Here is a 17,799-nt window from a genome sequence, read left to right as displayed (position 1 = left end):
TTTTAACAACAAATAACAAATTTACTATTACTTTGTTTCTCTTTTCAGACCAAAGTCAGAAAGGTAAGGATTCCTTATTTTTTTTCCTTAAAAAAAAATACAAACCTGCTGATGGCTTTACACTTATTATGTCTACTCCTTCTGGCAAATTCAATTCTTGACTGTAGACCATTTTGGAAGACAGAGTAAGCCAGCTGGTGCTCTGAAGGTTTGCTCTACAGGCTTGATACTTTTGAGTGAAAAGTGACTGGATCTTCTCTGGATCTGGTGAAGAACACAATTCTTCTGTTTGTGTTGCTTCTTCAGGTGTATTTGAATCTATCTTATCTTCTAAAAAAGTTTGCATTGTTAGTTATTAAAAGTCAATGGTCTCTTTTTAACCTAAGAAGTAATTTTACTCACCTTTAAAGTTTCAAAAAGACACATAAAACAACTTAAAATTTTACTTTCATTTTAATGAAATGTGTTCCCACATTCAGATTTAAAGAGAAATGCTAGCACATCTCAGATTAAATACTTCTGAAATTCTAGAACTGCTAAGAGGTGATACGTTTAAACTCTTCAGACTAAAAACCATCAAACTGTAACCAGAAACACCAAAACTGCACACAAAAGTGGTATGTATGTAGCTATCTAAGGAAATTATCACTTCATGAAGAGCAAAACACCTCCAGCTAGAGAAAATTAAATTAAGACCTCCATGTCTTACCTTACAATTTAGAAAAAGGTACTTTTCAGAAAAGTTTTGTTAATATTTGCTCAAAACGTAGTATCTCGGAGATTATGTGATATGCATACTTCAGCGCTTTTTAATAAAACTCAGCAGTTGAAGTATGAATTTGGAACACGAAAATTTCCAATAGGTTGCTTGAAAAGCCTTATCAGTAATGTCCTCATCATACAGGTACATCAGAAAATTTGGATCTTTAGTCTTCTCACCAACTTTTAAATTAATTGCAGTAATACTTAAAATAACTGAAGAAATTCTGCCTTTGAAAGCAACAGTAAGACAAATATCAGTTTGGTTTAAGTGACAGAAACATGCATTACAATAAACTCCTCCGATATGTGAATGAGAGATTTACATTCTCTTAAAATCTTTAAATGTTAACAGAAAACTACTGAAGTATATCTTAGCTTACTTTAAAAGTTTCATAGCTTTTGTCGTAGTTTGGTAGTCTGAAAGAGAACCACCAGATTTCAGAACTTCAAAATTGTTCATAACTGTAACCCTGTCTCTGATGATTAGGGGCTTCAGGCTATGGTCCAGTTCACAACTTATGTTCTATGTGTAAACTCAAAAATTGCAGAACAAAAACTTCTGAGAAGCAAAACATCTGAACTGTTAGGTTATATATTAAAACCAGATAAATGTACTTGCCCTTAGAACGCACAAAAGTACTAAACTCTGGGCTCAGGCTGAATTCATAAGCTTCAGCATTCTGAAAATTAAGTCGGCAGGAAACAAGGGGCTGCGATGAAAACTTGTACTAGAAGTATTGCAGATTCTTTTCAAAAAGGTGAAATACGATTTAGAATATGCTGAATAGCAGATACATTCACAAGATAGTGACTTTTTTAAACAGAAAACTACAAGAAAGAGGGCTTACCTACTGAGACAGGTATTGACTTCAAATGTAAATGCCACATATGTAGCAATGAACGGTTTTGAGTATACTCGATTACTATTAAGTAGAATTTTTCAGAGAATCCATTCTGCTGGTTTCCTGACGAAATACATAACAGGAAGATCTTAGGGTTTATTCAGCTCAAATCAGAACCAAATTTTGTTAGATAGTAAATAACCATACTAAGCTAACACAAACTAATACTGAAATGCAGTGGTCTGACTACATCGAACTCTGTTATGTTTTCTCAGCACTTTATCACAAGCAATAAGCGCTATAATTATAGGTATACATATGAAGAACTTGTCATTTTCTTTCAAAGAGGACAACTTATTTGCCTGAACTTGCTGTTTAAAGTTAATCCCAGAACGTACTCTTGGCGTTACACCTTCGTCTTCTACTTGCCTGTCTCTTACAGTTTCTTTGCTATTTGATGCTGGCAACTGTAACAGTTAAGAAAGTGAGCTGACAGAGGTTTGGCCTTTAATGTATAAAAAGTATACCAGTCACATGTAGAGAAGAAATGTCATGTCAACAGCTGGGGAAATCACAGACTGGTCTAACAGATAGGCTCATCAGACACAATCCAGCCAGACCAACTATGTACTCTGGAATGCACCAGAGGTACAATGCTTCTTCCTGAGAAATTATTTGCTACAGTTTCACCCCAAGAAAAGACAACATGAGTTGCAGTATCAGTAGAAGCCCATTTCTGCAGGATGCATCCAGCCATACTCCTTCCTTAGCACCAAAGTAAACCCATTAGGATCAAGAAGGAATAGTTTAGTGATCATCTCTACTCTATGATTCCTTTGGCCCTTCTTTCGGTGTGCATCTACATAAAACATGACAAGAATAAGCTGTATTTGCCCTGTAGGTTTGACATTGAGTTGCTTATGGTACTGTAAAAATCACAAGCAAATCTGTTCTTTTTTAAAAAAAACCTTCAATACTTACATGCTTTACTAAAGAGGAAGGAGTGTGGAGGGGTTAAAACTAAAGAGCTCTGGAGCACTAGAAAATACATTAGAAAGTATGCAAATTTTATACTTCTAACATACAGTTTTTCCAAAGGGTGCATTTAGCTCAATTTCTTACATGGCAGCAATCCATACAGACCTTCAGAACACATACAGATGTATTCAGCTGCCCTCTTCCAAAATGAAATAGCTTTCATATTTCTTTCAAGGTACCTTCTGTGTATCATTCTCAAGATGCAAATGTACAACAAATTAATGCTGTACAGTAACCCTTCTTTCTATTCTCTATTTTTTCCTAATTTTCAAGATTCCATTTGTGCTTTTCGACCTCTGCTGAGAGTTGGGTTGACATTTTCATAGATTACCCCCATTACTCCAAATGTCTCTCTCACCTAGAAACAGCTAATTCAGAATTTATCACTACTTATTACCTGAATTGTATACATTTCCCCAGGTGTCTCTCTTTTCTTCCAACAAAAACAAATTTTGTGTAGCAAGTTATTATGCAGCATTTTGACACTGTTCCACAACTTTGCTTCCTTTTCTTTGGCATTCCCTTTACTACTACAGATGACTTGGTATCACAAACTTTACTCTGACTCTTTATTTCCACATTATTTCATTGGAACAGAAGAAAACTGAGATGCCTATACTGTACTCTATACTTGTGTTTGTGGAATTTGTTTCACCTGTAATTTATTGTACCACTCAAGGCCTGAGGAGCAGTATTTCGCTGATGTAAAGGATGAACATCCATCATGAAAGAATGCAGTAAGCTTCATCATACCCATCATGTACTATACTAAGCATTCTGTTGGTGATACCCTGCATTTAAAACCCTTTCCCTGACATGTAAGAAAGGTATCTCATGATTTAAGCTACTTAATCTAAAATTTGGTTGCACACTACTCTTAAAGGAAGTGAAACAGCCTTGGGTTTCCTTAGACCAGATTTTCTTCTTTGGCATATAAAGATCTCCAAAAGAGTAAAGTATTTGACCTTAAAATACTAAAAGATATATAATAAGCTCTTTTTCCTCTGTGGAATGAAAAAAATACAATACTTTGTCTTCACTGTTCTATGAAAAAGAATTCTTTACCAGAGTCTGATAAGTTGTTGTTCTTTTCTGTTATTTCCTTCTCCTGGTTATTTAAAATGAAGTCTTCTTGAAAGACATGGAATAACTGTGTTTTCCTGCCATGCTAAGAAAGTAAAAACACACAGAAGTGACCATCATGGAGTGTTCTGTTTAAGACTGCTCTCTAACACGGAAGCTTTTAACTTGGTAAGATACACACACCAATGAAAGATCTCTCAAGAAAATGTAATTAGGCACATTCTTTTAATTTACACATACTATGAAAACAAAAGCAAGTATACGTCAGAATCAATCTTTAAATAACTAATCTTTACATGATGGAGAGCTACAGGTATAGTCTTTATTATTACCACTTATTAAACTAGCTAATTATGCTATAAAATGAGTATAGAAAAAGATCTTACAAGCTCTGTGATAGCATCCAGCTCAATGATACATCCCGGGCGAGCCGTAGATTGCTGACTTATGATGTTAAAAACTTCACCAACATATTTCTGTTTAAAGACAGTTAGGGGGATGGGTCTTGTTAACTCATTTTTGTGCATATCTGTGGCATAGCTTGCTAGGTAGATGCAACATCACTATGCAAAGCATGAAATATACAGCAGTTGCAATCCAAGAACACGGGTAACATTCCCAGTTTTATCAAAAGCCACACTGTTTTCAATGGCTGAAAGGTGACGATAACATCTGGAAAGCCTCACATTCAGCAGTTTATTGTCCTTTCCCAGGGCTGCACTGTCATCTCAACTTTTCCTTAGGGTGGACAACACACACATACACACACTGTTTGTTGCTCCGTTATTACTCCTTGTAGCGCAAATGTTTCAGAGGTATTTCCCAACCAAACACCAACTTGCCTCAATATGCAGAGTTTGAGATTAAATTAAATTCACTATGGTTATAATGCTAAAAAGATTTACCATATCTGTTTTTGCAAGCAGAGCTAAACTACCATAAGCTGTGAAAACCTCAGCAACCAGCTTAGCCAGTTACCAACAACTCTGAACTAGTACTACTGAATGAAGTTCCAGCCTCCAAAAACTTGAGACAGCTTTTCACTTACAGAAATTTCTGGATTGGAGAGCTCACACAAAAGTTTCTTAGCATCTATTACAGCTTGATATAATCTCAAATGCTGTCCATCACTAGCCACAAAGCAGGCACTTGGAGAATTGCAGTATGCACCTGAAAAATAAGAACACAAAATGTGCTCAAATAGTCAAATACCAACTCGCTCCCTTTTTTTTTTGCAAAAGGCAATTTTCAAGTTATGAAAGAAAACAATATAGCATAAGAAAAATTCTCTCTTGTTAATTTTTGTTCACAAGCAAGAACTACAAAGTTTAATGCTGCACTCAGCCACCAAATCAAAGTATCTGAAAGGAAATGAGAATCCCATTTGCAAACCAGAGCAAAATCTACCTCTGCTTTTAAGTGTTCAGCATGCTTTCAAGTATGTGCTAGCATCTAAGAACTTTACTACATCAGCTCCTAAAATATCAAATACATAAAAGAAAGCAGAACAACACAGCAATTCTTCACACAGGAATAAACAATTTCCAAGTATCAGCAGCTTGGAAATCTGCGAAAGGACCCATGCTTAACACTTTATCCAATGCATTCAAGTATATCTACATTACCTATTTAATAGCATTATCAGGCTATTTTACTTTTATTCTAGAACACTTCACAAATCAGGAAACGAAACTCACCAAGGCAATAGCTGGGTATAAGTGTGGGCAGCCACGCAACATTAGAAAAAGCTGAAACATGGAGAGAATTGATCCGAGCAAGTTCAGAAACTCCACCAGAAAAGGACAAAGGCCCAACAGGGTCAACTCTCCAAAGAATAAGTTCACTGTAGACTGCACTGGGATCCTGCGATGTCATGTTTGCATTGCCTCTACTCTGAAGTCTTATTGGCGACTCCTGAGACTTCTTAGAATCATTTGCCTGTTTTGCATTCTCAGCATCTGGTGAAATTAGAGCATTGTGATGTGAGGTTGTAAGCAGCAGTGGTAACACTGAGTGGCAAGCCAAGTCATTAAGATGAAAACGGTGACCACAATATCGGGATTTATGTGAAATACTGAGTACAGTTGAGAAAGCAGATTCCTCAGCAAAACTCACTAGCCACTGGTTCAATGACCCATCTGCATGTTTGGAAATCATCATAACATTGGGAGTGAAGATACTTAGTTTTAAACTGTTGGTTGATTTACTGTGTCCAGAAGAGATAAGCATAGATGAAGATCGCGTAAGGCCAGGAGGCTTTTGTTTGCCTTGTTGAATAGCTAAGTCAACATTTTTGGTACAAGCATACATCACTATACTTCTGCTAAGAGAGTTTGCATCACCCGTCGGAAATGCAACAGGAATTCTTGAGACAAATGATACCTGGAATTTTAAGAAAGAGAGAAAGAGTAAGTATTATTTTCCTATTGTACTTCTCACTGAATAGCAATGCATAACCCAGGAAAAAATAAAGTACCTGCACCTGGCGAAACATGCCAGGCTGGTATTCATCAAGCCAGTCCACATGCCATACCAGCAGCGAACCATCCATAGGATGTATACTAAATAGCATGTCAGCATTCTTACTCCATTCAGAAAGCAGTACTTCAATTTCATGATCAGTAATAGCAGAAGGTAAAGGAACAAGGCTTGAATTTGCAGTAGCTTTCTCATCACCAAGCTCCTCCTTTTCTTGATTTCCTTTTTGTTCATCTCCATTTTCATCATCTTCTAGAACACACGCAGATATATGTATCATACTAAAACACAGAACTACAGCAAGCAGTGTTATTCAGGCACTGTAGCATCTTTCAGGCCTTTTATAAGCCACTTATACAAGCACAAATTGAAAATAATGAAAATTTTAAACAGAAATGCTCTAGTGGACCTCAGTCCATGACTAACAAATCGAAATAATTTATACTGCACCTTAACTCAAAACACTTTTTTTTTCCCATTTTATATAAATTTTTGCATGCATAGGCAGAAAAGCAGTTATCTCCAAACTGTACATATTTAAATTAATTGACTATATTATGGTATAGAACAAAACTATTTAAATAAGGTGTACATTAATATTTTTTAAAAAGTTAATTCTGAGGTTGCACCTGCTTCCTTAAAAAGGTTAATAACACATTTTATATGCAAAGGCCTCCAAGTCAGCCTAACTAAATAATAAAGTTTTCACCATAAATAACTCAAAATCTCTGAAACAACCATAAACAACTCAGAATTTGTAGACAAAATTTTTAAAAGTCACTCGGGTACTTCCAGCATCAGGGAATGAAATGCACAGAAATGCTACTGTAATCTCTCTATAACCTTACATGTCAAGTTGCCCACCTCTTACTTCACATGAAAGAACATTACAAATTACTTTGTAAAATTAAAGTCATTTGTCTACGATAAGATTTTTACCTTCTCCTCTGCCATCCATTTGATTAGATTCCTCAGTGTTAGTCTCAGGAGAATGATGTTCAAAACTCTTTTTAAGTTGTTGCAAAAATACTTCCATGGATAAGGTAAAATGAAGTTCTTTATTGTTTAGCCAGTGCACAACAAAAGGCCCACTTTTTTCTTCATTTTCACCAAGACTCAGAGATGTAATAGAAGGGAGTAGAGGAATATCTAACAGGAAAAGATGTTGACATTTTTGAAAACCAAATAGTTTGGTGAAAAAACAATTTTAGAGATTTTTTTTTTTTAAGTAGAAACTCTACCAAGAAAAAAATACACTAAGACTATTGCCACTTGTCATTTCTTTCACCAACATCATCTACTTTCCTTATTAAAAGTAGTATTATCAGTATTAAATTGCTTGACTGCTAGGACAACATATGTTCCACAGAAAGGCTCTTTGGTACACTTACATTAGGATTACAGCATAGCCCTGTGCTGTTACATCTTCATAACATAATACCGTCCATACAGGTTATCTTCATAACATAATACCGTCCATACAGGTTAATTTACCTTATCTTTTGCTACTACAGCTGAGTACAAACCAAATAATTTAAGCACAATTTCCCAACATTTAGTCCACATTGGAGGCTGCAGTAGTTATACCGCGTAATGAAGCCAGGATTTCTGATTCCTACAGATTCCATTATTATTTCACTTTGCCCTGTGATGCTACTTGGTGTCCCAGCTGGCTGTGAAAAATAAAGCGGTAAACACAAAGTAATTGACAGAGCAAGTACAAGACTGCTGCAGAGTATCATCATCTAAATTTAGGGTGGCTAAAAAGCAGCTAGGTGATTTACTGCAGTTTCCTCAAATGGGCCATACAGCAACATGCTAAAAGCTCAACTTTCATTTAACTACCACCTAGAAGTCTCCATATACATTCTCATCTCCTTCTGCTCCCTAGTTATGCAGCATTACTTAAATTCCATGCACTAGGAGACAAAATACTTTTTACTCCAATTCTGGGTGTTGTTTGTTTTTCTTCCAAAGACAGTGATGGCTTTCAATTACTTACCCTCCAGCCTCACCTAAGAAAATGATAACTGAGAGCACACAGAGAGAAGAAAGGACCACCAGGACTACCAGCAATTTTTTTGTGGGGACAGGACGCAGCACGGGAAGGAGACAAGAAGAGCACAGAGTATTTAAGAAATACAGTCTGTCTCCCTGCAAAGGCCAATTGACGCCAGTCTCAAACATCATACACATTTGGCAAAATCAGAACTCGGAGGGAAGAATTCTGTTGACCTCTCTTTGGAAGACGGAGCTACAGTACACGTGAATAAAAAGGTGAACTAGGAAGATGGCTTTTCAGACTAGACTATAAATCTGCATACTAGTATATATCAGAAGACCATTACAGAAATCACTTTTCCCATCTCTTACCTCAAAACTACCAACCTCTAACTGATGCTCAGCTCTGAACAAAATCCTTAATGAATGTCTATTTCCTTCACAAATCACATTCGCTCTTTCCAGAAGACTTCTATTGTCTTTGGATACAGTATTTTTTTTCTGGATTTGCCTAGAGACAATTTTGTCATAACAACCAATGCTTATTCCTCTCACTGAACTCCATTCAGCCTGAATACCAGTTTAAATAACACTCTAGTATAACAGAAGGTCTCAAGGATTTTATTGCTATTAGAAAATTAGTTTCAAAATTAACAATCAAACACAAATACAACAAAAACTAAAACCACAGTCATTCTTGTATGTGACAACATTATTCTTTAAAAAGTGAAGCGAATGACAGATAAAGCTGCTTTGACCTTAGTTTTCATCAAGTACTCTGCATGTTGTAATAAGGGCAAATTTTCAAGTAAGAGATCATAAACCGATTTGGTTTAAATTAAACGAAGAAAAGACAATTAGGGTTTCAGATTAAATTTCATTTCAAAAGGGCAAACTAAAAGGACTACTTAGAAAATCTGGTTACACTAAGGTACTTAAGGACTTGACTGTGAGGGACAACAGATATTTCTTCAAACTCAGATTTAAGATGTGAAAGTTACTTCAAACAGATGTTCTGCATTAAAGAAGAAACCGTTATCCTCCAATGTATTGACTTATAGTCCAAGTCACTCAAAAGACAGTATCAAAATAGATAATATTAGTACAGATAACACAGAAGGAGTACAAGATTAAAAAGACCAAAGACAAGTGTGGAACACCTAAGAAAATCTTCTACCATTCTTTTCCAAGATTATTATTCCCATTCTGTGAGTTTGCTGTGGGCACATTTATATTTCAAAGATTATTAAAAGAAAAATTAAAGTTTACTTAGTTATTCTGTATAAATAATCAAGAAAAGAAGTCCATTAAGAGCAGATATAAGAAAAGCTCGTGAAAGATTACGTGCTAGCCACCTGAAAAGGTTAGCCAGCTCCTTGTGCTATTTAAAGACATAGAAATGCAGAGAGGAGAGTTACAAATCCCCAAGAAGCTTGGGAGAAATTTTCCTTTATGACATTAGGTAATAACTTATGTTAATGATTGGCGATATTTCCTGTAGTAATAGAATAGCACTGACAGTACAGCACAAAACTGCCAAACTTACCATCTGGTAAGCTGGATGCGATTGTAGACACCTAATTAATCTTAGAAGAGAAAGTGTTTACAGCTCGCTTAGCCCAGCAATGGTAATGGAAACCAACAGCTCTTTATAATCATATCAAAGACCATACAGCTGCAAATATGAACTAATCATGAATGCCTTTAGGTCAAAACTGGCCTTTCAAGTAAGGGTCAGCAAGAACAAAAAAAAATTAAAAACACTGTAAGACAGAGCTTAACTAGTTTAAGAAAAGTATTAGATAATATGTTTGTTCATTGAGTCTAGACACAGGAAATCACATCACAGCAGTAAAACCTTAATGAACTGCCATGCAATATTGCATTTCTATTCAGCTTTTCAGTGAGCAGACACGCGCTTCATTTTCAGCATACACAGGCAATTATGAAGACAGAAATAATAGCAACAACAGGGGATTTTCCTTAATGTTTATCCACGTATTCCTTGAACGCAAGAGAATATTAAAGTTTATGGAACACAAGATGAAGGCCTGCTTTGCTTAGTTCAGAGACAGAAGTACAGGGACGTGTGGTTACTTCAGACCCCCAGTGTCAGGTACGCATTTAAGAAGCATGCATATTTTTCATTTATGAGTGTGCTCCCAATATCAGACACAATTCCCAGTAAATTTGTAACTCCAGTTGCAAATACTCAGCCACAAGTATCCTTTAGGGCTACAAGGATGGTGAGGGGACTGGAACATCTCCCCTACGAGGAGAGGCTGAGGAAGCTGGGCTTGTTCAGCCTGAAGAAGAGAAGGCTGCAAGGGGATCTAATAAATGCTTATAAATATCTGAAGGGTGGGTGTCAGGAGGATGGGGCCAAGCTCTTTTCAGTGGTGCCCAGCGACAGGACAAGGGGCAACGGGCACAAACTGAGGCACAGGAAGTTCCGTCTGAACATGAGGAAGAACTTCTTCCCTCTGAGGGTGACGGAGCACTGGAACAGGCTGCCCAGGGAGGTTGTGGAGTCTCCTTCTCTGGAGATATTCAAGACCCGCCTGGACAAGGTCCTGTGCAGCCTGCTGTAGGTGACCCTGCTTCAGCAGGAGGGTTGGACTAGACGACCCACAGAGGTCCCTTCCAACCCCTACCATTCTGTGATTCTGTGATCTGCATCTCAGATCACCGTGAATCTCAATTAGAAGATGACCAAAAATGGACAACAGGATTACTGTAGAGGAAATTTATTCAAACCATTTCATTACTGTAGAAGAAGGCTCTTTCATGCACTAAATGAAACAAACATGTTAGTAATCTTGCATGATCATGTAAATACTGTGTAAAGGCTTCTGACCCAGTTAAGCTCACACAGACCTAAAAAAAGTTGTAGGTGACCTTGCAGCAAGGATTTACCACACTTCTTACCTGTGGCTGGATTGATACTGGCAGCAATATGGAAGTGACAAAGTGCATTTGCATGAGGAGGGATGTTCCTGTGAACTTCGTGGGGATCTTGCTGATGTGGAGCATATCCAGTATGTGCTACAACAGCACCCGACCTCCTCCTCCCTCGTCGAAAGTGTCTCAGGTTTAACTGCATGAAGAATAAGGTGTCATTTTAATTCCTTTCAAAGAGAAAAAGCAGATTTCATCTGTAAGTGGTTTTCTAGTGAGTAGTGAATGAAATTCTTCAGTTTACAAGCTACTTTAAACACCAGTGGAGTTTCTGCAAAAATGACACTGTTCAGGTTGTGTCTGCAGTAGAGAGATTAACAGTGCCTTCAGATTAATTTAGGAAGGCCCATACAGTACATTGACCCAACTAGTAACGTCTTCATATTTCAGTGTGCAGACGATGTTCACACAGTTTTTATACTTAAAGTACTGTTGTGTTTCATAAACAAACCATGCTTACTCAAGATTCTGAGCAAACAAAGCAGCAAATCGCAATAACCTCATTTCAGAGACTGACAAACTGGATCAGTACTTTGGGTCCCATTAGGTCAGTACTTCCACTCCCATAAGGGCCCAATGAGTTCTAAGGTCTTCTTCCCTCTATGAAAATATATGTTTCCAACGGAAAAAATAATATTTGATTTTAAGATTGACTACACCAGTATTAAGAAGTCTGTCTCCACATACTGCACAGTTCAAGGCCATTGTGCCACAGATATCTATACAGGCACCTGAAGTACAAGAAGTTACACGATGTGTATTAAGGATGGTATTACACTCTTGACATTCCTTTTCACTTGCTACCCTTTGCATCTTAACACAGCATGCTCTTGTAAAGTATTTTTCTCTCCATTTTCACGTAATTGTTATTTCTGATCTCTGATGGTGTCTCTTGTTTTCAAGGGAACACAGAACTGCCTCCAACTTCCTTCCCCCTGCCCGCCTTGAATATTTTTTCTTTGCTGTGTTGTGCCTTTCAGCCTGTCATATTCTACATCTATGCTACATGTGCTAAGAAAGCACCTCGAGCATGCTAAATACATTACTCTATAAAGATAAAAGCACAGTGCCTGCGTACTTTCTACACAGCTCTGCAGAAGACCACTAATGCCTCACTTTCCCCTACTTCCCATTAGTTAGAAAACACTGCCAGGTAAGGATCATTTGCCTTACAGATACAGCTCGCGAGCAGTCTGCTCTACTTGAGGACTACAGCAAAAAGACAATGAAGGCTATCTTTCTTCCCTCCACATTATCACTATTTTTCCAGCTGAATAAGTCAGAGAACATGTCACAACTTCAGCAGTAACAAGTGAGCCCCTACCACACATTTTAAGGCAGCATCATTAACGGGTTTCACATAACCTACATATAGTATTGTTCCCCATACAGTTCCTAGCTCTTTGAACCAGCTACTGCAAAGCACTTTGCTTCAGTCACCAGAGCAAAATAGGCAGTAGTGACATAAGAACTGTGTGTTTTCTAATGTGAAAGCTCAGTATGACGGCTGTCAGCTTAGCCTTCCTAAGGAAGATTTCAAGTAAATTCACTCCTCTATAATATTTTATGCACATCTATGGTATAAAGGATTTCAGATTATGATACACGTTCGAGTTACTAACTACAAACGTGTCTAAAATTATGTGCGTATACATGTGTTTATTCTCACTGTGCAATTTCACTTCTTACCTCTAAAGCATTTTGCACTTTTTCCTTACTTGAAGTATTTCTTTTCAAGTTATTTGTGAGGTTCACTGCTTCACTCCAACTGTTGTATCCTCCACCATACAGCAGACTGTCATTGGGTAACAAAGTCTCTGCCCAGAGACGACACACATTATCCTTACAGCAAGTCAGGAGTACATTGCAGACAGCACCACTAATGAAAGAAAGTTTCAGGTGTGAAGCAGCTGCTCACTATCACATAGCATCAAAATAAAGCAACAGTACGAAACAGTTTTCCATTATCAATTTTTGGGATTGAACCAAGTAATCTGAAGATACTACGTAAAAAAACCCTCAACAATTCATTCTTAGGAAAACAAACGATGTACAGAAGATTTTCATATCTATTCCAGTATCTGAATATAAATTACCTCAAACTTCATCACACAACTGTGCAACAGTAAATCACAGATCTCCATTTAAATAATTAGTCATAGCTGGAATACCGAAATTTCTTTTTCTTTTTGAAGTCCTCTACATAAAAAGCTAATCATGTTCTGGATACCTGTTCTCAATTTGCCTATCTTACTGCTATATAGCACTTACAAAACTTTATATCCAAAACAGAGAAACGAAGGTAATGCCAGGAATACAACAGCCAATTTAAAAATACTAACTCTTCTTAATTAAAGTTTTTCCAAATACAATTTGTGTTGCATAGATATCAAAAAATCCAATTAACCTAAACTAGGCACTGAAAAACAATACGCAGAGCATCAGGTTTCACAATTTAGTTTTAGCTAAGACTCCAAAACTATACCGATCATCAGACTGGACTGTCCAGCAGCGAACTCCCCTAGGCATCACGGAGTAGGCAGATTTTCAAAACTGATTTAAGGACTACAGTAATGGCTTTATGAAGAGTCTTTGGCTTAAAGGTCGGTATAAAACACAGCATAAAGTTGCTCAAACACAAAGGTATGCAGAATTCAAGTGACTACTATTCAGAATAATACGACAAAAATATGGTTGCAGTGCACAAAACTGCTAGCATTACTTCAGTTTGAGACTGTAATATACTAGTGAAAACTAGGGATGGGTCATTTAGGAATTGTGAGAACACCAAAAAAAAAAGATCAAACCCAAAATATCAATTCCAAATTATAATATTCATTCAATTTTCAGTTAACTGTTCCAGCTCTAGTTTTGGCCTAGGAAGGGAAATAAACTAAAAGACAAGGAAATATGTGAATGTTTGAGAAAGATGACAAAGTGACAGGACTCTTGAATTGCTCTGACTCCGTGAGGACAGAAAGAGAGGAACAAGCTGGGATCAAATGCATGAATGGCCATTCAAGACAGTGCAATCAAAAGATGCACAGAGAGGTAACTCCGCAAGAGCTGATTTTATATTTAGTCCAGTCTTTAAGGCAGTCTGTGGGACTGCTTTTCTATCTTTCCAGTTCCTTCCCAGGTAAGAGGATGCTTACCATGCTCTCGAGAACTTTAGTGTGAAGGAATTATACAAACACACACACACAAAAAAAAAAAAATCTACAAAGTGTGCAAACTCCATTATTAATTGAAGTAAACTGTATAACTTGTGAGACTGTTGACTCTACAGCTGGGAAGACTGTACAGATTGGGTGTTTTGGGGCAATTTACAAACCTCAGTTTACTAGAGCTACTGACCGTGGCATGAATTTACTGGTCTTCCTCCATGAAAATGCATTTACTGATCGAGGATGAGCCAAATAAACAAATGAAAAATCAACTTCTTTCATTTGCTTGTCTGGACTTGAGCCAGGTGGTGTTACGGCTGATCGCCAGTTGTCTGCACTGTACCATACTTTCACAAGACAATCATCCTGGGGAAAGAAAAAAGACAGTAAATAAGAATATGACGCACTTCACGTACCTCTGGGTATGTCTCCTGGGTTTTTGTTTTTCTTTCAAATAAAATACTTTCCTGATGACAAAGTCAATTCAATAAACAGAATTTCAAAACCTGATCTTAAAGAAAACACGGTAGCAGAGCCTCCTTTTAATTTCTCTTGCCACTACTAACTCGCATTTGATCTTGCTCCTTCTGATCAGCTGTCAGTTTTAACCACAAACATGCAAGCTGTACTGGCTTAAGATGGTATTACAATGTTAATACAGCTAACTGTATTTTGACAGAAAGCCCTCAAAACCTATACACACAAATTTAAATGTTAGGAATGCAAACAAATGTCAAAGACAACATCTCAAAACTCAAGCTCCGTACTGCTCAGACTGCTCTTCTTAGATACGCACATATATGGATCGAAAAAATCATGCTCCTAGTATCCTTGTCCTTATGCCTTTAAGCAGATAAATTAAGCCAGATCTAGATTCGCAAGTTGCTGACCAACTATTAAACAGGAATGGTACTGAAACACTGTATTAACCTGGTTGTGCTTAACACGACCCTATTGGGAGGAGGGGGAGGTTCTTTCGCTGACCAGCATCTTCTCTCACAAAAAATTAAACAAAGACAGACGACACAAACAAAGATGCATTTTAAAGATTCTGCAGGCAGGCAATTCACTTAGTCATTTATGATAAAAAAAATCCATTATTAATTTTTTTCCTACTTAGTAATTCTTCCTACTTACTTAGTAATTGTGCTTTTCATGACCTTATAACGTAAAATAACACAAAAGGACATACGACATTCCAGTCAAAAACTCTGCAAGAGTATTACCGCTATAGAAGCTATTTGCAGATCAATTTATTTTTTGCCACAATTCAATCATATCACAGCATTAGCATCCATTAAAACGTGACTTTTAAAACAAATATTAATTCCTACCCATCAAAAAAAAGATCTATAGTGAAATACACTATATACTGCCAGTACACACTACCAAAAATGACACAATTCTTTTTTTATACATAAAACTTGTACTCAAACAATTTTGTAAGTAAAAAGTTATCTTAAACATGACTGGAATAACTTTCAGTCAGTAAATGGCTAAAGACATCACAAAACATATAACATGCAGTATGACATCCCAAAGAAGCAAAACAGGAATGGAGCATGAGAACTTCTTGCTTTGTTATTACATGGAGTATAGTTTATCATCAAGAAAGTCTAGCATTTCACTTCACTTGTTGGAAACTAGTCAACTGGAATATAGTTTACATAGAAAAAGAAACATAGATTATTTTTTTGGATTTGTTACATCTTTCACTCTTCTTTAAAGATAGCAAATGCCTTAAAAGTTAAGTCTTCCAAGCAAGCAGTGACCTGAAGTGGCAAGCTTTAGAGGAAAAAAAATCAAACACCTATAACTAAGAAACATGTGTGTTACTCATCTGTTCTTGATGCATACAACGGAGTCATGAAAATATGCATGACAACCGCCTTTTAAAAGCAAGACCTATTTGCAGACTGAACCACCCCTGAATCTTTGTGCTTCAAGCATGTATTAAGGGAGATTATGATCCAAACCGCATCGGCGAAGTTCCACATACTACTACTAAATCAAACACTGTTCTAACCAATCTTTATGTGTACACACTAATTTTTCTTTCATACTTCCAAAACAGACTAGACCGAACTGCAAAACTGTCTTTGGACTTTGTCCGGATTCTGTGACACTTCAACCAGGTTTTCACTCATCTCTAACTGCACTGTCCTGATTAACCTTACATACTAGCATTACGTTTCCTTTCTAATAATTCTGCAGTCTCTGCTAGGTTCTTTAGTTGGCAGCACAAAATTGATGCCTACCTGCATCTGTTAATCTGTGTTAAAACTGCTTATATTGTTAAGTTCTCTGTTTCTTTTTCAAAAATAGTAATTTGCAAACTTTTTTTTCCCCACAATCTACTTTTTGACCAATGTCAATGTAACTCTTCCCTCAAAGACAACAATATTACTTGTAGAGAACAATTAGTCATTTCTCATGCCTTAGCACATAATATAAATTCTTGTATGGATTTGTCATACTTTTTCACTGGATCCTCTATGTTATCTTGGTTATTCTTCTGCTTTGACTTGTTAGGATATTATTCTTACAAAATCTGAACAAGTTTTGTAGTATAAATAAAAGATTAGTTTGTTAGTGTTTTGGGAATTGAAACAACATGATGGTGACATTTTAATTTTTTTGCTTATTTTACCATGGGGTTTTAATACTTTTGCTGATAACCCACTCAATGCTGAGCACACAGACCTAATCTGTAAAACTGGCCACAAACACTGACCTTAACTATGAGCAAATATACCTGTGGAAGGAATGTGAATTCTCTTCTATGTACTCAAATAGGAATACAGATATATTTACGTAAGATATTAAAGTGCTATTTTTGATTAATGGTGTCACAATAATAAAGAAATACTGAATACATTTCCTCACTAGAACGATGTCCAGTAGTAAACTCATGCACAGATCTCCCCCATTCCCAGAAACTCTTCTCTTTCTGATGTTTTATAATTTGGTACTGATTAAAATCAGTATTTTAAAATACTAAGCAGTGAATATTCATTGGGTTCTGCCCTCGGCCTGTCTTTCTCCCAGATTCTTATTTACCAAAATGTAAAGAGGCATAAACGAATTACTGCAAATACTATGCAAAAAATATAAAAAAAGAAATTTTTCATTAAATAGGTTTGGGGTTTTTTTTAAATGTGTGGTTTGGTTTGTTTGCTTTAATAATACTACAAAACAGTTAGGAAAAAAACATGCTTACCCTTCCAGCAGTAGCAAAAAACTCCCCATCTGGTGAGAATTTCATTAAACAAACTTGAGAAGCAGTTCTATGAAATAAAGACAATTAAAAATAGAAAATAGGTTTTAAGAATTTCTTCAGAAGTCTAACCAGTTTTTTCCTCTTGAACTCATGAAAGTGATTCAATTCTTACATGCAAGTTCCATTGTACTGTGTGAAACAAGTTAAGCTTTAACAAAGTCCAGAAAGACGAGGAGGTAAAACTGTGTGC

At 36.6% G+C, this 17,799-nt stretch overlaps 1 protein-coding gene across 10 annotated transcripts in view; it reads right to left on the bottom strand.

Annotated features, from left to right (window-relative positions):
• Positions 1-17,799, bottom strand: part of DMXL1 (Dmx like 1) — an 82,952-nt gene that overhangs the window by 44,320 nt on the left and 20,833 nt on the right. For 4 of the 10 annotated variants that reach the window (XM_075411792.1, XM_075411795.1, XM_075411797.1 and 1 more), the window contains exons 6-17: positions 17,550-17,616; positions 14,520-14,695; positions 12,852-13,041; positions 11,133-11,301; positions 7,143-7,352; positions 6,202-6,497; positions 5,423-6,107; positions 4,774-4,895; positions 4,112-4,201; positions 3,708-3,810; positions 1,611-1,727; positions 106-330 (exon numbers count right to left, since the gene is read on the bottom strand). In XM_075411792.1, coding sequence (XP_075267907.1) covers positions 106-330; positions 1,611-1,727; positions 3,708-3,810; positions 4,112-4,201; positions 4,774-4,895; positions 5,423-6,107; positions 6,202-6,497; positions 7,143-7,352; positions 11,133-11,301; positions 12,852-13,041; positions 14,520-14,695; positions 17,550-17,616 — 2,450 coding nt within the window. The remainder of the gene's footprint in view (positions 1-105; positions 331-1,610; positions 1,728-3,707; positions 3,811-4,111; positions 4,202-4,773; positions 4,896-5,422; positions 6,108-6,201; positions 6,498-7,142; positions 7,353-11,132; positions 11,302-12,851; positions 13,042-14,519; positions 14,696-17,549; positions 17,617-17,799) is intronic. The other 6 variants (XM_075411793.1, XM_075411798.1, XM_075411799.1 and 3 more) reach the window with 3 other exon arrangements.

The sequence above is a fragment of the Opisthocomus hoazin genome, chromosome Z, assembly GCF_030867145.1.
Source record: "Opisthocomus hoazin isolate bOpiHoa1 chromosome Z, bOpiHoa1.hap1, whole genome shotgun sequence".
Lineage (NCBI taxonomy): Eukaryota > Metazoa > Chordata > Aves > Opisthocomiformes > Opisthocomidae > Opisthocomus > Opisthocomus hoazin.
Note: the sequence above shows the minus strand (reverse complement) of the source record. Positions and strands in the feature narration are given on the sequence as shown.